Here is a 24,258-nt window from a genome sequence, read left to right as displayed (position 1 = left end):
CTGCTTGGGGAGATTCTTGGGGTGACTACTAAAGGGCTGTCAACTGTAGAGGGAACCTGTTCCCCAGATTTTAAGAAAATAATCATCAAGCCTCGAGCTGTTTAAACAGGAGAATAAGTGCACAAGAAGGCACTTCTGCCAGAATACGAACTGTTATTTGAGTTGGTGAACAAGTTCTTGCTACCTTGGGCTGAGAGGAGATCCATGGCCTCTATAGCGTACCTAGTTCTTCTGGAAGAACTGGACTCCTACACTCCCATTAATCTACCTGGAATTATGATTAAGCATATGAAGAAGGTAGTAGATTTCAAAGATGGAAATCATGGTCTCCCTTATGGGTTCCTGTTTACTAAGGTACTTGAACGCTTTGAGGTCCCTTTGGGAAGAGCATCAGTGAGAACTCCCAAGCAAATGTTCACCATGACCACCTTGGAGGAGTGTGAGTGTGTGGACAAGAAGGGAGGTATAGGCAGCAGCTCCACTATTTCTCAGCTCATCGATGCTCAAAATGCTGCAAATGAGGAAATCAAGTATATGAAGGCACAAAATGTTATTCTTGAGTCTAAGCTCAATCAGGCCAGCAAGGAACCTGGTTCCAGCAATGCTCAATGAGAAGAGATTGTCCGCCTAAAAGCCAAAAATACAGAGTTGAGGAACCAAGTAGAGAACCTAAAGGAGCAGTTGATCAACGATCAAAGGGTTGCTAATGCTCGTATGGATAGCCTCATCAGGCCCTTGCTCCCTATTCCTTCCGTTCCCCATCCAATACCCCCTATCCTACCCATTTGCTAGTTTCTTCTTAATCTTGCCTTGTCTTTTTGTTGTCCTTCCTTATTGATTGTGGTACTCTAGTTTTTGTTTGGATTGTATAAGTGTGTAATTATGGTACTACTACTACGGTTTTCTTCTTTCCCTTATTAATGAGAATCCTCGTCTATTTAATGCATTGTTATACTCTTGCGTTCTATTTTTAGCTATGTTGTATGTACACAAGTGGCATGAGTTAAATTTACTGGACTTTTTCTTTCATTTACTTGTCTAATATTTTTAATGATGCCAAAAGGGGGAAGAAAATTAAAAGGGAGGAAACAGGTTCTCAGGGGGAATATGGATGATTCATAGGGGAACAATGTGAAATCTGATTCTCATAGGAGAATATCAATTCTGAGTTTGTCATCATAAAAATGGAAAAATTGATAAGTTATATGCCTTTGTTTTGATGATTTGACAAACTGAGAACCAGATAGGGAACCTGATATAATTGGTTCCTTAGTGTGCAGAGCAACTAATCAAATGTCTTGTTCAACTCTCAATGAAATCAGTTAAGGGAACAGCAACAGGGATAAATAAGGAGCAGTACCTCCAGTCACACTACAAGTCAACTCTAATAGTTGTTAAAGCTGCTGCACTGTACACACAATAAGTACAATATCACTGTTGAAGTGTGCAGTGTACTAGACACTCCCTTGCATCATCCTTGATGACCACACACATATATTATCAATATGAGGCAAGGGATTTCACTTAACACTTGCAAAACCTAAACAAAGATCTCTCCCAAGTGTGCATCCACCCTTAATTCCTCTAAGGCATTGAAGAACAAAATAGCAACACGACAAAGGGTCAGATGCCAGTATTGATAATGTCGTGTGTCCTTTAGTATTGTTGTGTCTTTGTCTTATGTTATTACATTATAATTTCTATACAACTTTTCAGAAGCATTCGTAGGACATCTTTTAAACCATTATCATTGTGGTTGTTTTGACTAGAGTTAGCCAAGTGTGTAGCTTTGTAATAGAGTTATTACAAAGAAACTTACAATATAGTTAATGTAAGAAGGTGAGGGATAAAGAGTTTAATTCGTAATTTGCAATCGGTAGCAATCTAAAGTTTGCTCAGTTAGTGAAGTTGAACTCCTACCAGTGTAGGTACTGATTTTTAATCCCGTGAGATGCGAGTTTTTCACGTAAATATCATTGTATTCTTTACGTACCGTTGTGTACTGTGGGAACTGATAGAGAACTAGACTCTCTATACAGTTTGGTGGACCCTTAGTTTACATCATGTAGTAGCTAGTATTTGTTGGTGTTGTTATTAGTGTGAGTTTGATAGAGTTCTGGGAACTAACACAAGATGCTAAATACAGACCTCTTTACTTCAAAATGCGATCTCATTGCATGCTTGCTCTAGTTTAAAGGCTCTCTCAGATGACCTAAAATCCTACTGTGGATAAATTAGTAGACGTCTAAATGTTATTTCCCAAATATTTTATTCACAATACTCTGCAAACCCCTGGGATGCAATTTCCCTATCAAATAACAACAAACACTACAATAGCTATTCGTTTGTAACCAAAGGCAGATGGAGCTTATATTTAATGGGTTTAAATGTACTATATATATGAACTCAAAATCATCCATGACATCAACAATTATATCACTGTAGCAGACTACTATAAATAGCCCCCTCACTTGTAATCAGGGGCGGACGTACATGGGTAGAAGTGGTGTCATCCGACACCGCTTTGCCAGAAAAAAATATTAAATATTTTTATTAATATTCTACAAAAATAAAGTAATATATAATAATGACATCGCTTCCTGATAAAGTATTGCTTGGTCCACTGGTCAAACTCATATTTGGGCTTGTAAAGGTTGTAGATTCGAGGCTGGACCTAGACATTCTATTTTTAAATATCTGTGAGCAAGCATTTTTGTTAAAAATGTGAGGCTAAGGAAAGTTGAACCTACACCTCCATTTGCAATAACATTCAACTAAATCATTGGGCCTAAGCTTTCAACTTGTGGGAAAATGATATTAGATACTCCCTCTGGTTCAATTAAAATGACACACTTTTTTGATTAGTTCGTTAAAAAAAGAATGACACATTTTTATATTTGAAAATAATTTAACTTTAATTTTTTATTTTACTCACTTTACCCTTAATGAAAAGATTTTACAGCAACAAAAATGTCATGGCTATATAAAGCTTTTGCCCCTAGAAAGAAGAAAAGAGAGAAAGAAAGATTCTTTCCTTTATCTTATGTGTTATCTCATCTTTTAAGACCACATATTTCAAAAGTCTTCTTTTTTTCCTTTAAACTGTGACAAGTCAAACTACACCATCTAAATTAAAATAGAGGTAGTAATACTTATTACTTGTTTATTTATGCAAATCTGACAGCGCTTACCAAAAGTTCTGAATACGCTCCTGCTTGTAATAACACAATACAACACTTCTTCCTTAGTTTTCTTCCTCAAGAATTGGTTAGAGCTTACTCCCTCTAGTTTATTATTTTCGATTTTATTAGCTTGTAATATTTTTACTATTTTATATCAAGTTTTTATATTACTCTTTATGTGCTTATGGTTGGCTGTACCACCTAATATATTTTATTGCATTTCGTTCATATGGTCAACTGTGTTTTATATATTACATTTTAACTGTATATCTGCAGGTTTAATAATCAACTTGACAACAATATGACAAAAATACCTTGTTGATATCATGGGTGATGTCAGCTATGATGATCTCATATTGTTGTCATGCTGTTGTAATTCTGATTATTTTTCTAGGAAGTCATAATCGGGATCTTCTTCTTCCGATGACGATATATATATATATATATATATATATATATATATATATATATATATATATATATATATATATATGTGTGTGTGTGTGTGTGTGTGTGAGAGAGAGAGAGAGAGAGAGAGAGAGAGAGAGAGAGAGAGAGAGAGAGAGAGAGGAACTACTAGTTATGTCCGCCCATAAGCAAATTAGTACAAAAATTGGTTAATTCATAAAATATTACAAATATTAGCCAAAGAGCTATTTATAGCCAAAAAAGGTCAAAGTTTTGCATTCTTTTGAGTGGATGTTGTTGGAATGAGTACATCTTAAGGAGTTTGAATCTCAGTTTTCGGATTATTTGTGGAGTTTTGAGATAGTTTGAATTGAAAATTCGAAGTAGAAGATGAACATGAAAAAAGATATGTGTATCACACAGTGTATCATTTATGTATCATGTGCATCTAATGTGTATTATATGTATATCTATGTATACTTGTATATGAGATTCATGCATGATACATGTATTGCGGAAGAATTTTTAAACTCAATTTTAACTACAAATTTTGATATCAAACCAGTCCAACTAACCTTTGATCTTGCTCAAATGTATACTGCCTCACCTAGATGATTTCAACGAATTCCAACCATACCCATTGGAAAAAGTCATTTTTTGCCTAATATTTTTTAGTATTGTAATTCACCTTTTTTGCCTAATTTTGACTCCAAACTAATCTAATTCACCTTCAAACTTCCTCAAATTTTGTATATTACCTCATCTATGTATTTTCAACGAATCGCAACAATACCCATTGAAATTTTTTTTTCCGCTTATGTTTTTTGAATGTTGTATTTCATTGATTATCTTTTTGGCTATTTTTGATAGCATGATTAAATGACTAATTGTCGGCAAATAGTATCTTTTTTGGTACATTTCCATAAGATTCCCCAAGTAAAATGTGTGCGGGTGTGTGAAAGCCCACTACAATCTCAACAAATAAATTCAAAAGGACCATGAGTTAGAGTGCTAAACTCTTAAAAGTCAAACCCATCAAGTTTAAATCCTAATGAATCCCCTCGTACGGCTGTAACGGTGGACAACCCTTGTGCAAAGTCATTAAAACAATTCAACATAACATACATTCTAACACCTTCCAAACGAAAGAAAAAAGAGAACTCCATAACAAGGTTTCCAACAGCTCTTGTGCAAAAGTCATGTCATTAATTTATCTAAACACAAAATAAATATTCTACGAACTCCAAACGAGGTTTACCTCTTACTCCTAGCTATCATCCCATGCAAATATCACAGCAGTAACACAAAAGATTGCCAACTGAAAACAAATGCAGCCTTAACTTTTTTTCTCCAACTTCAGCTCATTAGCTACTGAAATTACCAATTGTGCTGCTTTTACTTTACTTTCTTAGAAGTCTTATATGCTTCACTGTCCAACTCCAATTTTTCCTCTTCTCGAGCAGATTTGTGTCCCAAACTCAGAGATTATATGAACAATCCATAAATACTCAGAAAACTTTTGACATCTGTCTTTTCCTTTTCTTGCTTTGATTGTTGTTCACATCGGCTGATGTAAAGAAGATGGACATCATCGTCTATCTGTACCCAGAACCTGCAACACTGTGAGTCCTATAAATCACCTTTTACATCACTTGACACGATACACAATAATGAACATGTCAAAATCTAATAATGAGATGCCTACAAATATTGAGGACACTCGCAATTTCTTCTGCCAGGAATTGTCTATCCAAAATCTTCATAGGCAGAAAACCTCCACTTCGCATGTCACGTCAACCTTTAGCTAGCTTAGGGTCATCCGTAGTTATTAATCAACTTTCGCCAGAGTGTTAAGGCTCCAAGCAAACAACTATGAAAAGAGCCGTACATCACAAATATATTCAGCTATGAAAGAGCTGATGAAGTAAAATTAGTGGTCAAATTTCTACAACTATAATCTAATTAAAATAAAGTGGCTCTTTAGACTATTTAAACACATTTCTGCTTTATTCTACTCCATAGTAACTCTTTTTCCAGGGTACATAGCAACAACTAAAGTATGCCACGAAGAGCAACTATGTCTACAAGTAAACAAAGTATTGACGGCGGGGGGGCGGGGGTGTTGGCAAGTGCAGAGATAAATGAACCAAATTTAACTTACAGTTGATACTTGGTACCACTGCCAGATGAACAAGTGACATTAGGAAATTCATCTTGGGCTTCAATTAATTGCCTGACCTCAAGTTGAGGGAGCAATCATGAATCGGTATGTCAAAAGCCAGTCCAAAAACATGTCTTCATGATATGATGTATGCACCGTCCTACATTTTTTAGGTAACCACATTAGTGAAGCTGGAGAGTGAATTCTCGATGACAGGAAGCACATCATTGTAAACACTCAAATCTTAGATAGTACATACATCATTGAATGTGAATTTGTCTGATATCTTCAGGGATGGCAACAGCCATTCCGACAAATAGATGGGCTGCTTTTGATATTTCCCACTATCATCTGAAGAATAATGAGAAAGCCAATTTTTTATTCATGGAAAGAGCAAGAGAATATGACTGGCCTAAATGACTTGGAGCCATACCTGAAGGGCGCACAAGTATTCTGTGAGAAACAAAGAACTGTAACAACCAGAAAAGATTATTAAGGCTAATAAGCTGCTTAAAGTCCAAATATTCAGTTTAATCATGATGCCTTCACACCTTCAATCATCTAATTCACACGAACACACACATCTTAGATACTTAGGAGACATCATAAAATACCTGCCACACAGAAGGCATATACTCCCGATACAGTTGAACACTAGCACTACTTCTGATGGTCTTCGAGTCCAAGGCACCCTCAACAGACAACTGTCCTATATTCCTGTTTGAGTAGTTGCAAATTAGAGAATGATAAATGTGAGAAAGAAGACTATTCATATAATTAAGCAGCTTTAAATCATCAAGAGATGAACTTATGACAACAATAAGCATCAGCTTTCAATTAGATCTGGAGCAACTGAAGAGTTCAATAAACATGGTATGCAGGACTTTTTGCATTACCCATAAAATTACAGTTCACTCGATCAAATTCAAAAATGGTACACACACTGGTCCTAAACTGGTACTTTCAAGGTCGTAAACCACTATTGATGATCAACTAGATGTTACTTGTTTAGTTGAAAAATCAGAACACAAACTGCCCACTATTGAAGGGGAGCCTTGGCGTAACGGGTAAAGTTGCTGCCATGTGACCAGGAGGTCACGGGCTCAAGCTGTGGAAACAGCCTCTTGCAGATATGCAGGTTAAGGCTGCGTACAATATACCCTTGTAGTCTGGTCCTTCCCCGGACCCCGCGCATAGAGGGAGCTTAGTGCACCGGGCTGCCCTTTTAAACTGTCCAAACCAATGAGCCCAGAACATGAAATTAAAACCATTGCGCATTGACAAACAGACAGTACATATAGGGTTTTTTTCCCCACCTATTCTAGGCAGGATAAATTATCATATTATCAGTTCCTGTGTACCCAGATTCTATTAAAATTAGCGTTGTCAAATATGGCCCAAGCCCAAATGACCCGCCCAACCCGTCCAAGATTAGGCTAGTTATTGACCCACTCATTTATTGAACTCATCCCATCTTGACCTAGCCTATCTCAACCCATTAAAATGGACTGATTTTTAGCCCAAATTGAGCCATGAGTAGCTTTGCCGAAATATCTTAGATAATTCATTTTTGTTTGATATGTTGTATATGACCATAGTCTTCTTTTCGCCTTCTTCAGCCGAGGGTCTATCGGAAACAGCCACTCTACCCCTCGGGGTAGGGGTAAGGTCTACGTACACACTACCCTCCCGGGATATCATTGGGTTGTTGTTGTTGTTGTTGTATGTTGTATATGACTATAACAAAAGGAAAAAAGCCTTATTTAGTAATTATACAATTCATAAGAAAACAACATATATTAATTAAAGCTTGGTAAGAATTGGGTGGGTTGGGTTATGACGCAAATTTAACCCCTCTTGACCCAACCCATCTTAACCCAAGTAACTTTTGGCGGGTCAACTCAACCTATTTTGACCCACCCAAAATCGGCCCAACCGGCCCATTTGATACCCCTAATTAAAATGCAATACAAGATTTATTTTATTTCGCTTTAGCCAAAAGAAATGTAATGAAACCAACCTAACTTCGCGTGTTGTATATTTATCCTGTAAACTTGTTGCTTTTGTAGTTAGAACAAGCATCGGATGCACCAAAAGAATCTTCTGGATCTCTTGAACAACACTCTCTGACACACTTTGCAGAGACAGACTTTTCCTGGTAATAAGACGATTATCTAATGCTAAAAAATTCATAGACTATAATTTAAGAATAAGAATCGCAAAAGAAAGGTGCAACTTATTCAGGAAGAAAAGGAGCATACTGCATATATGTATACATGAGAAGTACACCAATGAGTTTCTCTGTCCTTACTTCACATTATTTTATAAGATAGGAAAATAAATGAAAGAGATACAATCCTCGTTCCCATCTTCTTACCATTCCTTTTCCCTCCTAAGAACCAAACATAAGTGTTAACGTAGAGAATGTTGGGTGGGAAACATGAACAGATGAAAACAAGCAGAAGGAACTCGTAATCATTAATATAGTGCTCGAAGTATGCACTTGATTTAACAACATGCGACGTTCCCCATCTCCATGAGAAAAGAAGAAAAAGAAATGACAATTGAACTGGGGTTTATTCAACGTGATAGAGTTATAAAGAAAGACAACTAACTATAACCTTCATTATAGGAATGGAGTTATACATCTAAAACGCATGCAGAAAAGGTGCTCTTAAGAAGCACCATTCTCAAACTTAAAAGACTATTTTTAAATCTTTTAAGCACTCTCCAAGAGCTGAGGCAGGTTTTGCAAGAGCTATTTATCGTGCATGTGAATTTAGTACAACACAACCAGCATTTTGGCATGACCAAGAATAGGTTCATTTGTTAAGATGAATCCAAGAGTATGAAATTGTAAAACAGGCTAATAAACACAAACAGACACGGTGCCTAATAAACTCGAAATTGTTTTTATGCACATGCAAGGGGTAAAAAAAGATATACAGAGAATAGAATACAAATTTTGTCAGCAAAACGTTGCATATTTGCACTTCTTATCCTCTATGTTTGACTGCTGATGGTCACTTTCTAACTAACAAAAACAAATAGGTAACAGAAACTGCAGCCTTACATAACACCACGAAAATGCTACATAGCAAGGTGCTTAAGGGAAGGTACATGGAGACATAAACAAGCTTTCAGGCTTCTCCATTACTCATTCTTTTCGGGATTCATTTCAGATTGCTTCTTTCATTAATTTTTCCTCTTTTATATGTAAGACATCATAGTGGACTCTAACCTGTTAATGCTCCCTGGTGGTATAGACGGTGAAGCACGATCCATCCAATAAAAAGCTCCAATACTGGTCATACAAGAGAAGCAACATATCTTAGTAAGGTACAGAATTTAGTTAAACCACTAAGGAGTATTAGAAAAAGGAAAAGACCTAAAGAAGACAAAAGGAGAAGGAACACAGAGAATGTCTGAACACAGATCTGATGATCTAAGCAATAACCACCAAATCGATAATTTACAGTGAAGTACAGTCCTAATGTCTGAACACAGATCTGGTGCATTAACAGAGAGCAGCTAAATGGATACAGTCCTTTGCAACATACATGTCAAATCTAGTCAAGAAAAAATCTAGTCCAAGTGAAAACAGGACAAGAATGTATTTCCCACTCCCAGGCCCCCAGGTGCACTGCCAATGAAACGGACAAGGAACTATAAAAATTAACACAACTTTCGAATAACAAGGCACCTTTTGATAAATGGGTAATTTCCTTGGACATTCCCCTGATAAAACATGATGAAAATGTCATTTTAAAGAAGACTATCTTACTAGTGGTTTCTATCAGCATACCATAGGATTGGTTGTTTTAATATGGCCACATGAAGAAATTGGCAAAATGCCTAAGAACAAAGATAAGTCTGGATTTATGACTGGTTTTCAAAGGTTGAGAATTATGCACTATGAGGAGATGTTTGATTTATGTATCCATATACTTATCCTAAGAATAATTTTATATTTTAAGTTGATCTGAAAATGTTTCACGCATAAACAAGGACAATTTTGACCCTTTTTAAGCCCAATTCTGGATGTTATCATCGTTTAGATACCTTTCCTTCTTTGCTATAACTGTTTACGTATTCTTCATCTTATCATGGGGATTTAACACATCTTCTTCAATTTCTGAACATGTTCATACAAATGCTTTTCATTTCGATGGAATCCAGTGCTACAGAGGTCAATGTAAGACCCTCGCCACAAATGATAATCTTGTTTATAGTAATCAACCATTAAAAACATCACGTGTTTCTCTTTGTTATTTGTATGAAACTAAAACACCAGAGTTAACATCACAGAGAAGAGAACATAAGAAGAAACCTGTCAATCATAAGCAAACAAACACCAGTACCATGTGCCTCTTTTTCCTTTTGAAGTTGGAGATGCATCGTCTGCAACGAAATGAGAGAAAGAATAAGCGACATGTTTATATATGAATTGTATTTTTTATATTCAAAGATAAAGAAGTATTTCACGGACTTCGCCAATCAAAAAGAAAGCTTTGTAGACACAAAATGATAAATAAGAATAAATTAACAGCATATATTCACAGAGGAAAGTGTTGAATTATGTGATCAGCTCATCTAAAAGTTAAAGATGATAAAGAGGACATACTTTTATCTACTTTAATTATATCTTCAACACGCCTCCTCATATGTAGGGCCTGATTCTTTTTTCATGAGTCAAGCACGTCGACATTCTTTTTTATAGCGGATGGCGGTGAGACTTGAAATCGGGACCTCTGTTGACCTTTGTCTAATTCTCATAAAGAGTTCAAAAAAGGACCTTGAACCTAACGCAGCTCCAAAAATTAGGTTATGATATGAGGATTGTCAAACCCATGTAAAAAGACTACATTTCATATTCTTAACCAATCTGGACACTCTAACACCTCTTTGCAAGACAGATTGGAAATCTGAAATGTGAATAACGTAAGATCAAGTCTTAACATTGAGAAAAACAACAAGGATGAATACTCTGATATAATGCTGCAGTCTGCGACCAACAACAACAGTTATGTCTCAATCCTAAAGCAAGTTAAGATCGACTATATGACTCCTCATTGTCCCTATTGCACTATCTAAACCTGTCACAGCCCAATAGCATAAAAACTTAGTTTCTCAATCACTAGAAGTTCTCTATATTTTCTACTGGCATATAAATTTCTAATGAGACCTCGCAGATATTGGAACTAAGTAAACTTACTAACATGACAAAAATACAATCATAACTGATGGTATCACCTTTATAGAATTTTTTCCCATTACGTCCTATTGTTCGCTAGGTATGCATAGATTCCAAGAGATTGTAGGTCTATTGAGACAGCTTCTTTCCACATATGATTTAAGCTCTACTTCATTCTTTTTAACACATTCACTAAGCATGGTTTCGCATCTATGGACCGTAGCATCTGGAGGTCGATGTAGGACATGACCGGCCTTATCAAGCGAGCTTCGTCTAGAATAAGGACATCTTTTGTCGGTAAAATCTAAGACAGGGACATTTATCATCCTTAAACAAAAACAGTTCAGAACTGGACGATAAGTGGGGCACATATTTCCAAGCTGTATACCAATATATTTTAACAAGAGAATGTCAACGTAGAACCATATCAACCTCTTTCAATCATAGAGACTCACTTTATTTACATCCCTAACATCAAGGAGATTGTAAATTGTCCACAATGCTGGTCGTAATAATTTTAACAAAGCATTAGCAAGGTCCAAGGAAAAAAACTATCTTAAGAGAACTCCCAGGTAAATCGATAGGAAAGATGACTTGTTAAAAGAGAGAAAAAGATACGTAGGAAAAGTTAGAAGCAAAAATAGATAAACCACAGATTCTTTTTTTGTTATTTGGGAAATAGGTAACAAAATAAAACGCGGAAATTAAAACCTTAGAACACATTCTAACTCACCTTAAGAGTGGCAAGAAATTCAGAACTATCATAACAGCGTATGTACAAGAACCTTCTCATGCTGACTGCGAACAATTCTTGGTCATATTCCGAGTGCACATCCTTTGATCCACTAAGAGAATCATCCACTTTATTTAGCTTGTGGCCTACGTCATGGCCTGATTAGACAAATTAAACCAAAGACTACTTGCATCAAATGTATGAGACCTTCAACATATGTTATTACTAGCTTTCTAGTAATGAAATAACTAAATAAATACTAGTACTTTCTTTTTCATTCTAAAAACAATTACTAGTTTTTCTACCCTTTTATCAGTATGTGTGTGTGTATTCTCCATTTTGTGCAAGGCGAGCCTTGGAGCATCTGCAAAGTTACTCCTTTGGAGACCCGTAGGACATGGACTTGAGGGATAAAAGTAGCCTCTTCGCAGAAGTGCTTAGAGAAGGCTGCACATGGTAAGAACATTCTCTCTCTACCCGAACTGTCAGGAAACATTTTTTGCAGGAGGTTAGTCCCTATTCTGCCTCATTTGCACCTTACCCTGCTAAGCCTTGAGGTAGTCAGTAGAATTGCCCTATGCAGTTTTGCACTGAAGACCCTATCAGAATTTGGAACTTCTAAGCTTCTCACCCATGGACTACTATTTCTACTTTCTAGTTTCTCTTATGAAAATTCTGAAGATGGACACTGGTTATTGGTTAAACGCCAGCCCCTACTATCAAGGGAGCATATGATAGCTCTCAACTCTTTCCAATTTTTAAGTGATACCTAAATGCTTTGTTTTTATTATTTTTCCTGATGATAAGTCAATGAAATGTCACCAATGTGCACCAAGGAGATGCAAATTTTATTGATACAAGTGATTCAGTGTTAAACTCTAAAAATTCTATCAACTATCTACACATAAAAGGATCTTTTATTTACACCAAAAGTTTAACCAGAAAACAGAGCTGTCGATCTTCCATATGGGTCTGTCAACTCCTTCAAACATCCTCCAGTTTCATTCTCTACATATCATCCAATAGATGCATAACAGTGCAAATTCCAGACTTCCTTGCTTTCCTTCCCTAATCTGCTCAGGCTCCATGTCTCAAGGGTATCAGCAACTCTTAAGGGAGTACCGAGTAACTATGATATACTAAACATGGAATACACCACAATACATAACTCCACAACATGACAAAAATGAGGAGCAAATGTTTAGACTCCTTCCCTTGTTTCTTACACAAACACTAACAACTCATCATTATAAAACTCCACTTGAAATTCTGTTTTTTTATTGGATTTCACCAAAGGGTCACTACTAATTCTGTGCTACATATATTTTATCTTGCTTTCGAATCTTCTGTGCAGTTACTGAATGTTTTAAACTTTTTTTTTTCAAGAAATGTTAACCTGTAGAGCTTAGAGGTAAATAGCTAGCCCTACACCTCGAACATTTGAAATTATGATCAACACAAGTTACTCAAGATTGGATTCTGCAAGCAATTAGAAGATGCTCCAAAAGCAAACAGAAGAGTAGCAGCTTAGTTCATGGAACTATACTGCATTTTCCGAATTAGGTTATGCTTCTTCAATTACAGTACGATGAATTCTGCCATTCTAACACCAAAATCAATAATATCCATTTACTTCAGTCAGCTTGTCAAGATCGTAACATCATGGATGTAAATTTCAAATAATTACCTAATTCATTAAACCCAATATCCAATTACAATGAATTAACTCACATCACCCATGAGTTCAATTCTCGCGTGTTAGAGGGCTTAGACACAACCTTGATTTATCTCCCATTTTTTATGTTCCGGCCCTTCCCCGGACCCCGCGCATAGCGGGAGCTTAGTGCACCGGGCTGCCCTTTCTTTTTGGTGGTGTCCGGTCCAACTTTTGCACCCACACCTCGACTATTCCATTGGGTATCTGCTATATCCCACCAACATAAATACCATATAACTCCACCGACCAAAGCTTAGACAAATGGAAAGAAATCACCTACTGCTTTTTGCCTCTGCTGGCATTTTAACATGAGACCACATGGTTCTCGTCTCACTTTGTTGACACTAGGCCACACCCTTGGGTTATCTCCCCCATTGGTTAGAATGCCTGTGTAAAAATGCAATATTACGGTAGACTACTAAAGGTAACAATTAACAAAGCATATCACCAATATTGCAACACCAAAAGATCATAACACGCACTCATTCTAAAAACTCATTTTAACTCATCCAGACCTGACAAACTTAAGTCAACTCTCAACCTAACAGAATGGTTACCGACTTTGATAAACACTCAATTGGCTCGCCAATTCAAAACAAGTATTCGATCAATAGACTCAGCACAGAAGCATGTTACATTTTAAGTACAACAACAACAACATACCCGTTGTATTCCCCACCGGGTAGTTCCCAATGTTTGGCACTTTCCATACTTAATGGGTGCAACATCAATAAATTCGCTCATGATCAAGTTACAACCTAAGATGGCTCTTTGAATACTTTTTCAAAATATTTTAGCAAAAAAAGCAAAAACCAAGTGGGATCTGGGGAAGTTGCGTAAGCAGACTTTACTCCTACCTTGTGAAGGTAGAGAGGTTGTTTCCGGTAGACCCACGGCTCAATGAAAGTAAACTCACAACAGTTATGACAAAGAACAACGGAAAGAACAATAACAACAATCAAAAAAATAATATAAACAAGCAAAAGAAACATCAGGTAATAAGGTAATAATAGAGATCTAAAAATAGGGAATACGAGGATAACACTAGTACTACAGATATGGAAAAAGAAGTACATGTTTGAAAAGAAATACGGTTGACAACTTACTAACCTACTACCCTAATCCTCGACCTCCATACCCTCCTATCAAGAGTGATGTGTACAAGGGACTACATAAAGTTCTTCAAAGATAGATTACGAGCTGAATCTTCAAGGCAATGTAATCTTTTTGTTTGATTCAACTGAATTGCTAAAAAGCAGTATCTGAGTGTTAATAAAAACTTTTGAAGTGCCCAGGAGTTCATTGCTACGTGCTCTTTATTTTAATTTAGAAAGAGGGTTCATTGTTACAATAATTGAGGTGTTGGTCTACTTTGTATGTATAGATGATTGGCTCCATTTTGGGAGGCTTAATGTGTGTTTTTACTATATAATTCTGTAAAGTCAATACCAACTTCTTGTACTATCAATAATTACTTTGATTAATCGCAAAAGAAAAACAAAAAAAAAAGTTTTGAAACTACATGCAAGAAAAGTAACCATACATCTCCAGCAGTTGACTAAACTATAAAATTAAAGCCCCCCAAGTCTAAACAACGAGGAAATTCCAAAATACAAAATAAATAAGCTCAAGAGTAAACATCTACCATTTGCTTTAATGATCCGCTGCTTCAGTGATTGTGAAAGGCTTAACACATCAAAACGACAATCCAGGTCAATAAACATTACTAATCGCTCCAAGCCTCCATAGTTGATGCCCTTCCATGCCTTAGGCAAAATACAATTAATAGCAGCCTAGCATTGAACCAAAAAAAATAACATTATTATAAATTGAAGTCATATAATCCAAAAACTATGGTATTAATGCTTTTTTTTCACACTTAACATTAGGTTTGATATTTGTTAGAAATCCTTTTAAGCAAGTTAAGGACGTGTAAGACATCGTGTAGGGATATGTGAGAGTTTTAGAGACCTCCTAATTTGCAAGATAAATTATTTTCTTGGCCATGAAGAATAATTCCAATATTTGCAAACACTCGTTTGGTCATGTCATTTGGGGAACTTCAAGTGAACCACTGAAAGGTCGGTAAAAATGTGCATTTCAAGTGAAGTGTTTTAAATCATCAACTTCACAAACCATTTTCAAGTTAAGTTCATGTCCAAACACTTCCTATAAACTTTTTTTTTTTGATAAGGTATAGTCCAGCTTCGCGTACCTCAACTATTTACCAGCTACCTGCTACCTCACACCAACCAGCACATGCAGAGACGGATCCAAGATTAAGCTTTATGGGTACAATCTTCAAGGTTCTTAGCATTGAACTCATTATATTTTAAAGTTATAGGTTCATATCTACTATTTATTGTAATTTAGAGAATTATTACTCATAGAAGTATTGGGTTCATATGAACCTGGTATCCCAAAGTTCCATCCGCCCCTAGGCACAGGTTGCTAACTCCCACCAGCACAAGAAATTTTGCCCACCAAAGCTTAGGCATATGGGAAAGACTTCCACAAACGTTTTCTCAATTTTAACTTCAAATAATCTTCTTCTTTTTTTTTTGTTTCATCTGAAATATGGTCCAAATGCGGAATGAAATAGATCAGAACAGTCACAAAAAATTTACAAGTAGGACGCAACTAGTTTTTATTTCTTTAATCAGGTAAGCTGAGTTTCATTCAATAGGCATCCAGGGGATGTAAATCAGTACAAAAACTTAGTTAGCTCCTATACATTACTTATCCTCCTACCTAAAAACTCAAGGAGCCTACAAAATTAGGACCCAACTATTCCGGATTGAAACCTAGTTAATTGATTATTATTTTTTTGAGAATGATAACATTTTATAAATATAAAACAGCACAAAGTTTGTGCTGCTAAAAGTGACAGAATACATCCCCAAAAAAGTAAAAGAATCCCCCACTACAAAAACTTACAAGGATTCTATGATATCAAGTAAGGAGTCACTATCATTTAAAGGGCATTCTTTACACCAAAAAAGAAAAAGTACTAAACAGTTCATTTTGATTTTCTGAATGGAGTTGCTAACATCCTCAAAACATCTGGAATTCCTCTCGTTCCAGACTGACCACCAAATGCAGGCTGGGATCTTCTGCCACCATTTCTTCTGTCTGACCCCACCCGTCACACCAGCCCAGCATCTCAAGAGGTCGGATGTATCCTTTGGCATGACCCAGTTCATTCTGACAATACTTAGAAACATGTGCCACAGTTGAGAGGTAACAATGCAGTGAAGAAACAGGTGGGAGTTGTCTTCTGCTTCCCTTCCACAGAGATAGCATCTGGAGGTCAGTTGATATCCCCTTTAAGTTTTTCATCAGTCAAGCAAGCTTTTCTGGCCACCAACCATACAAAGCATAGCACCTTTGTGGGTGCATTTATCTTCCAAATTTGTTTCCAAGGCCAACTCCTGTCAGAATGAACATTGCCCATTAGGCTTTTGTAAGCAGAATTCACCGAGAAATATCTGGTGCTTGACCCCTTCCATACCAAAGAGTCCTCGCAATTTGAGAGGCCTTGCAGTTGGTCAATTTGGTTTATCAGTGTAGCAACTCTATCCACTTCCCAATCATTCAGCAGTCTTCGAAAGTTCAAATTACATCCCTGTTGTCCACTTATTTCTTCCACCTTCGCGTGAGGATTTGAAGCTAGCAAATTTAGATCAGGATATTGGTCTTTTAGAGGACCATGTCCTGTCCAGTTATCATCCCAAAAAACAGCCTTCCTACCATTTCCTAGCTTTACTTCAGTGTTCTGAAGGAAAATAGGCCACAGATTCCTAATTGCCTTCCAGTTACTAACCCCATAAGAGGAAGTAACTCTCTTAGTGCACCATTGGGAGTCTTGACCATATTTTGCTTCTATTACTTGTCTCCATAAAGCCTGTTGTTCATGGTTGTATCTCCAGAGCCACTTAAATAGTAAGCTTCTATTATGTAGTCTCAGATTTCTGATGCCCAAGCCACCATTAACTTTGCTTGAGATGACATTCTTCCACTTCACTAGGTGAAAAGATTTTGTTTCCTTGTTACCTTGCCAGATAAATTTTCTTCTGGTAGTATCCATTCTCTTTTCTACCTTAGTTGGTAAAGGGAACAGAGACATCACATATGTTGGTATAGAGTCTAACACACTGTTTACTAGCACCACTCTGCCACCAAGCGAAAGATATTGAGTTTTCCACTTGGCCAATCTCTTTTCACTTCTTTCAATTACCCTGTCCCATATCTCCAATGCTTTATTTTTAGCCCCCAAAGTCATACCCAGGTAGGTAGTTGGTAGGCTGCCAATTTCACAAGCCAGAGTTCCAGCTAATATGCGCATATGAGACACCACATTAACGGGGAAGAGTTGACTTTTCGTCCAATTGACATGGAGCCCAGAAGTTGCTTCAAACACAGTTAAAATCGGTCTGATGTGCCTCAGTTGATCTACCTCAGCGTCACACAAAATCAAAGAGTCATCTGCGTATAGCAAATATCCATCACAGAGTCAGGTTTGTTGGATACCTTGAATCCCTTAATCCAACCATTTACCTTTGCCCTTTTTATCATACAATTTAGACCTTCCATGACTAAGATAAACAAAAAAGGGGAGAGAGGGTCGCCTTGCCTAAGGCCTCTCTGCGAGGGAAAGAATCCTTCAGGTGAGCCATTAATCAAAATAGAAAACCTAACAGAGCTAATGCATAACAATATCCATTTCAGTCATTTGCTCCCGAATCCCATGTCCTTCATTATTTTGATTAGAAAGTTCCAATTGACATGATCAAAAGCTTTATCTAAATCTAGTTTACATAGGATTCCGGGTTTTTGCCCCTTCTGTCTAGAATCCACACATTCATTTACTATTAGAGTTGCATCTACAATCTGTCTTCCCTTGATAAATGCCATTTGTTGTTCATCCACTAGCTTGTACATTACAGACTTGAGCCTTTCTGTTAACATCTTAGAAATAATTTTGTACACACTCCCAATTAGGCTGATAGGTCTGAAGCCCCTCAAACCCTTGGCTCCTTTCTTCTTTGGAATTAGTGCAATGTAGGTTGCATTAATGCTTTTTTCGAAGAATTCCTTTGAATGAAAATTCTCAATAGTTTTCATGATGTCTTCCTTCACTACTGCCCAGCATTTTTGAAAGAATCCCCTAGAGTAGCCATCAGGCCCTGGTGCCTTGTCAGAGGCACAAATTCTAATAGCAGCCAGAACTTCCTCTTCCTCAAAAGGTCTTTGTATACATATAGCCTCCTCATCGGTCAATTTTAGGCAGTCAAGATAGTTGAAATCTGATCTCCATGTCTCAGTTTCAGTGTAGAGATTGGTGTAATACTGCAGAATTTCATCTTTGATGACCTCTGGGTCAGAAACTTGCTCTCCATTGATCTCGAGTTTGTCCAAGTTGTTAGCTCTCTTATGTGAATTTGCCATTCTGTGGAAGAATCTTGTGTTCTTATCTCCCTCTTTTAGCCATAGTATTCTGGACCTTTGCCTCCAAGCAATCTCCTCAAATTCTATCTCTAAGCTTGTCTTGAGAACAAGTTCATCTTCAATCAAGTTCCTCTGCTCCTGTAACCTGTCTAGGCTTTGAACTTCATTCAAAATTTTTGTTTTCCGGTTCTCCAAACTGCCATAGTTGTTAAGATTCCACTCTTTTAGTTTCCCTTTCAACATTTTTAGCTTAACTGCTAAAATGTAGTCTGGTGCACCTGTGACGTCAAAAGAGCTCCACCATCCATTAACCATCTCAAAGAAACCTTCTACTTCCAGCCACCAGTTTTCGAATTTGAAGTAAGATTTTTTCTGCTCCCATTCTCCACATTGCAGCAAGACAGGTAGATGATCAGAGTCTAGCCTAGGCAATAAAGACTGCTTGATGTTGCTAAATTCTTCATCCCATTCAGTCGTTATCAAGAATCTATCTATTCTTGACGCTGCAATATGATTATTTCCTTTGTACCATGTATACATACCTTCTGCCAGTGGAAGATCAATCAATTCTAGTTCCCCTATCATGTCTGAGAACTCCTGCATAGCACTATTGTATCTCCCCCTACTTCTTCTTTCTTGTGTGTATCTGGTGGTGTTAAAATCGCAACAAACCACCCATGGACCCTCGCATACCCCCCTGTAAGCTGCTAATTCCCACCAAAGGTCCTGCCTTTCTTTTCTGCTATTTGATCCGTACACCCCTGTGATAAACCATGTAAAGTTTTGAGAAACAGAGGATAGTTTGCAAGATATGCTCTGTGTCTCGTAACCTTCTACTGACCCTTCCCAAACCCTCTTGTCCCACAGTAGTAAAATCCCCCCACTTCTCCCGTTAGACTCTAGACAAGCCCAATCAACCCATCTTTTCCCCCATAATTGTTTAACTTCCCTTGTCATGTACCCTTCCAGCTTTGTCTCTTGTAAGCAATAGACATCAGCATTCCATTTATGAACAAGTGCTTTCACAACCCTTCTTTTTCTCCTCTTATTCAATCCCCTAACATTCCACGATATAATTTGGACCTTCATTGGATAACAGTGATGTTGTTTTTCCCCCTGCTCCTCGATCCACTCTCCTTGAACTTCATCCCAATTTCCAGGTTCTTAACTTCTCTATTGATTTTTGGCTTTGGTGTATCACATATTGCAAGTGTCTCCTCTACTCTGTTCTGCAGTCTTCTTTTGTCAATTTTCAAGAATAAAGAGAGAGCCTCCAATTCGCAGCCGTGGAAATCAACCCCGTATTGTTTGCTCATCTTGATAACGTTCTTATGTACCCATAAGGATGCATCTTCTTCAGCCATCTGATTTTGTATGTCTAAAGGTATGACCTCTTCTTCCTCCCAACATTGTGTGCCATCGTACAGTAGAGGCTGGTATTGATTTTGTACTTGTACCAGTTGATTCTCCAAACATAATTCCTCTTCCTGGTTAGTAACATAACCATCGTGTTGTGTCTCATGCATAGAGCTCTGAATTTGGACAGGTGCTGGTGAGCTTTCCCCCTTGGATATGTATTCAGCAGGCGTTAACTTTGAAGTCATCGAACAGATTGATGAGAGTAATGAGTTCGCTTCAATTTCAAGACCTACTGGATCGGGTCTTGGTCCAACTAGATATGGGCCTTCGTCTGATGCATATAAAATGTTATCAAAACATTTTGGATCTTCCACAGAAGCAAGAGGAATAATATCAAGACCTATTGGGCTATCAACTTCTTTTAAAATTTGGGCCCCTTGAGGGAGGCCCAATAGTTTGCTTTCCTTTTTCCTTGTTTCCTCCAAGACCAGAAGTTTGCCCCACTTCAAAAGATGGTGTGATACAACTGTCCCTTTTTTGAATTATAGGAGACTTTTTGGCCTCCATGTGCTCTACCCTGTCAATCCCAGCTACAACAGACCTAGAGTGACTTTTTAAGGTCTTTGTGCCATCAACATCATTCATCGATATTCGCTGGGTTTTAACTGCCACAGGATGTTCGCTCTACAGCGGCAATTGGAAGATTAAACCGTCGTTCTCCACCTCTACTTCCTTCGGGATAATTGCTGGTGGCCCTTTGACTTTGATACGAGCCCAACGGAGGTGGTTTTTAAGTTTTGTTTCCTCTTCTGTCTCAATCCAACCTCCACACTTATCACCAATGGCTTTCATGGTGTTAACAGACCAGAGATGTAGAGGAAGGCCGAGTATTCTAACCCAAACCCAAGCAGGTTTAATTTCTGCTGGAACCCAAGCCGCCGTTGGAGTCCACCATTTCAGATTCAATATTGCTTTCCCCCATCTCCACGTGCCTTCTAATACTTCTTCCGCCATTCGTCTGGTTGGAAACTCGAACAGGAACTGACATCCATTCAACTCGTATACCCCAATAGCATTGCTCCACTTGTTGCTGATCCATTTTCGGACTTCGTTTCTAGTGGGAATTTCGTCAAGCTCCTTGGAGAATCTGCCAACCACACACCTGCTCAAGAGTTTATCATCCGAGATTTTTGTCCCCTGTATTTTAATAATGCCCTCCTCAGATTGATTGATCATCTGGGCCCCATTCATTTTGGACCATTTGCATTCACGAGTTGTATGAGCATAGGTGTTTTGTAATAAAGGCATATGTGGATCTGTAATAATTGCTCTTCTATTCATGAAATTCTTTATTTTAATAGCTAGCTCTCCCCATCCCACATTAAAGGCCTTTTCTGGAATAATAATGACTGATCGGTTAGTTCCATGCACTGCTATAACGCTGAGAAATCTGCCATATACGTTGTATTTTTGTGTGCAATAAAAGGTGGTGATATTGTCTCTGATGTTCCATCTGTTGTACGTGTTTCCCCTTCTCCTTGATGCTTTCTGCAGCACTTCACTAACCCACGAAAGTGCCTTCCCACTTAAGGTCATTCTTCTAAGCAGCTGGTTTCTTCTCTCCACCCATTCAAACCAAGCTTCTGATGTTGTTTGATTCTCTGTGATGTCGTATGTTTTGTCCCCCGTCCTGAAATAGATTCTGTTCTCCATAATACTATTATAATTTATAAACTAGTTTTTACTCAATCATCTGTGATTGGGAAGAAACTCAGTTTCTCCGGTGGCAAAAGTCGTCGGAAAGACTAAGGACAGATTTGAAGATTGGATACCTAGGAACCTGTGCCTGAGAGCATTTTAAAAATACCGTATATATCTATTCTTTTTAATTGATTATTATGAGTAGACAATAAAATGTAGGAGCTAAAGAAGTAGAATATAAATTTATATAATAACAAAACGTACACACTCGGAACTACTTACTTTAAATTCTGGACTATGTATGTAAAACGTCGTAGACGAAAAAGAGAATTAGGGTTTATATTTTGTGACTTGCCTGAATAAGAATGCGAGTTTTGGAAGAAGGAGAAGGGCCGACGATTTCGACAACGTTGCCGGCGCGGAGAGGGATGCGATGAAGAGGTGGAGGTAGTGGTAAGAATGGCCGCTCCGAGAGAACCCTTGTTAGGAACTGCTTCGCCGTTTCGTCTCCTTCTATCCATTCTCTAGCCGACGCCATTTTCACACTCTATGTTGCTCTGATGAAACGAAAAAGGAAAGTATAACCAGCTCGAGAGAAAATGACAAAATATTCCCTTATGTTTAGTAGGCGTTTGGACATAAAATTGTAAAATTCCAAAAAAAAAACGAAAAAGCTTTTCAAGCCAAAATGATACTATTTGAAAATTAGACTTGTGTTTGAACATGAATATAATTTTGGGTTGTTTTTGAAGTTTTGTGAGTAATCTTAGTAAAAATTTTGAAAAAAAACTTTTTGGAGTTTTTCAAAATGCATCTTCAAGCGAAAATTAAAAATTTTATGAACAAACGCTCATTTCGAAAAAAAGTAATTTTTTTTTTAAGAAAAGAAAAAAAAATTTTATGTCCAAACGGGATCTTAATATGGTCTCTTGATCCTTAAATTTATGATAAGATTTTTAGTCTTATAGTTAAGAGATAATGCATAAAATGGATCTTGAACTTGTCCCGATAAATGAGTTTCGCACCTAACCTTCTATTCTAATACACATCTAATTTTTACGGGTGTTACAATACCATCATATACTTATTAGAACTGATTTTTTTTTTTTTGCACCCTTGTAAGTCATCTCTCAGGCATGTTGTGCCTAATTACAAAGGGGCGCGTTTATTGCTATTGTATAATCGTGAAAAAGAAAAACAAAATTACAACCCCCAACAGTACTATATTCCCCTTTCCTCCAATTTAATACCCGACCCACCCTATTTCTTCTTCCACCGTACCAAACTCACTAACCCTAATTTGTTTTTACTACCAAATTAGTCACAACTAACGTTCAAGTTTCGATATTTTAAGGCAAAAGTAGGTAATTTTTGGTAATTTGAGTTAAATTCCGTTTATTTCTACTTAATTTATGTCTATTTTTCTTGTGTTTTGAACTGCAGTTAAGGTATATAATGGCTTCAAAAAGGTTGAGTGGGCTTTGTACGGAAGAGGACGATCATGCATCTACTAAAAAAGTGCGATGTAATCATTAATATTTGCTGCCATTGTTGACTTCTTGGACCCCTAGGAATCCTGGTAGAAGGTATTTGGCTTGTTCGTAATATGAGGTAAGTTGATTTAATTTTCAAGATTAAATCAGTTAAGATATGAAGAAATTGAACTCCAAAATACTAATTTTATTGTTATTCATGATAGGGTGCTAGAGCATGTGATTTTTAGCGTTGGAGAGATGGAGAAATTGACCCTAGATCAAAGTTTGTTACTTGAAAGAGGAGATTGGAAAACTTGAGAGCCAAGTTGAAGTTTTTGAAAAATTAGACAATCTGATGGCAACAAAGAATGATGAACATGAGATTGATAAGATAGACATTCAACTAGATTACTTGAAAATTGAAATGGAGAAGATGTAAGAAAGGGAGAAGAAATGGAGGAGCAAAGTTGCTCGATCAAGGAAAAGGGAGAAAGTTCTTTGGTTTAGCATTTTATGTTGTTTAATTATCGGTGTTAGTAGTAGGATTCAAGTGAATGAGGATGAATTGAAGTTGCCATAGGCTCTTTATTTCTCTTATCCATTTGGTACATTTGTTGAACTTGTTGGTGTATGATACAATTCAATGTTGGTGAATCCTTTCTGAGGGTCTATCAGAGACATCCTCTCTTCTCCTCCAGAGTAGGGGTAAGGTTTGTGTATACGCTGCCCTCCCCATACCCCACTTATGAGATTTCACTAGTTTTTTGTTGTTGTTGTTGTTGTTGTATTATCTCTTCTTGGAATGAAATTGATTGTTGTTTTGAATCTAAATTGATTTGTTCAAGCTTATTGAATCCCTGAAATGTATTGAAAGATCCTT

General features: G+C 37.2%; 1 protein-coding gene across 10 annotated transcripts; it reads right to left on the bottom strand.

Moving 5' to 3' along the window:
• Positions 1 to 4,691: 4,691 nt before the first annotated feature.
• On the bottom strand, positions 4,692 to 22,506 carry LOC104089066 (DNA repair protein XRCC2 homolog). 10 transcript variants are annotated; one of them, XM_070192378.1, is made up of 12 exons: positions 22,259 to 22,505; positions 15,041 to 15,188; positions 11,679 to 11,836; positions 10,082 to 10,152; positions 8,987 to 9,055; positions 7,772 to 7,906; positions 6,366 to 6,468; positions 6,185 to 6,221; positions 6,011 to 6,102; positions 5,752 to 5,911; positions 5,296 to 5,460; positions 4,692 to 5,210 (listed from the first exon to the last, which is right to left on the bottom strand). In XM_070192378.1, the coding sequence occupies exons 1-10, from the start codon at positions 22,439 to 22,441 to the stop codon at positions 5,888 to 5,890; spliced, it is 1,020 nt and encodes a 339-aa protein (XP_070048479.1). In that variant the 5' UTR covers positions 22,442 to 22,505; the 3' UTR covers positions 4,692 to 5,210; positions 5,296 to 5,460; positions 5,752 to 5,887. The 10 variants fall into 10 exon arrangements, with proteins under 10 accessions (XP_070048479.1, XP_070048475.1, XP_070048483.1 ...); XM_070192374.1 differs by having other exon boundaries at positions 5,296 to 5,911; XM_070192382.1 differs by having other exon boundaries at positions 4,692 to 5,202; positions 5,296 to 5,911.
• Positions 22,507 to 24,258: the final 1,752 nt, after the last annotated feature.

Source organism: Nicotiana tomentosiformis, chromosome 1 (genome assembly GCF_000390325.3).
Source record: "Nicotiana tomentosiformis chromosome 1, ASM39032v3, whole genome shotgun sequence".
NCBI lineage: Eukaryota > Viridiplantae > Streptophyta > Magnoliopsida > Solanales > Solanaceae > Nicotiana > Nicotiana tomentosiformis.
Note: the sequence above shows the minus strand (reverse complement) of the source record. Positions and strands in the feature narration are given on the sequence as shown.

Coding starts and splice junctions, on each gene's coding strand:
- LOC104089066 (XM_070192374.1), bottom strand. CDS start 22,441: ATGGCGTCGGCTAGAGAATGGATAGAAGGAGACGAAACGGCGAAGCAG. Junction 15,189..22,258: donor AAACTCGCATTCTTATTCAG/GCAAGTCACAAA, acceptor GTTCAATGCTAG/GCTGCTATTAATTGTATTTT. Junction 6,103..6,184: donor AATACTTGTGCGCCCTTCAG/GTATGGCTCCAA, acceptor ATTATTCTTCAG/ATGATAGTGGGAAATATCAA.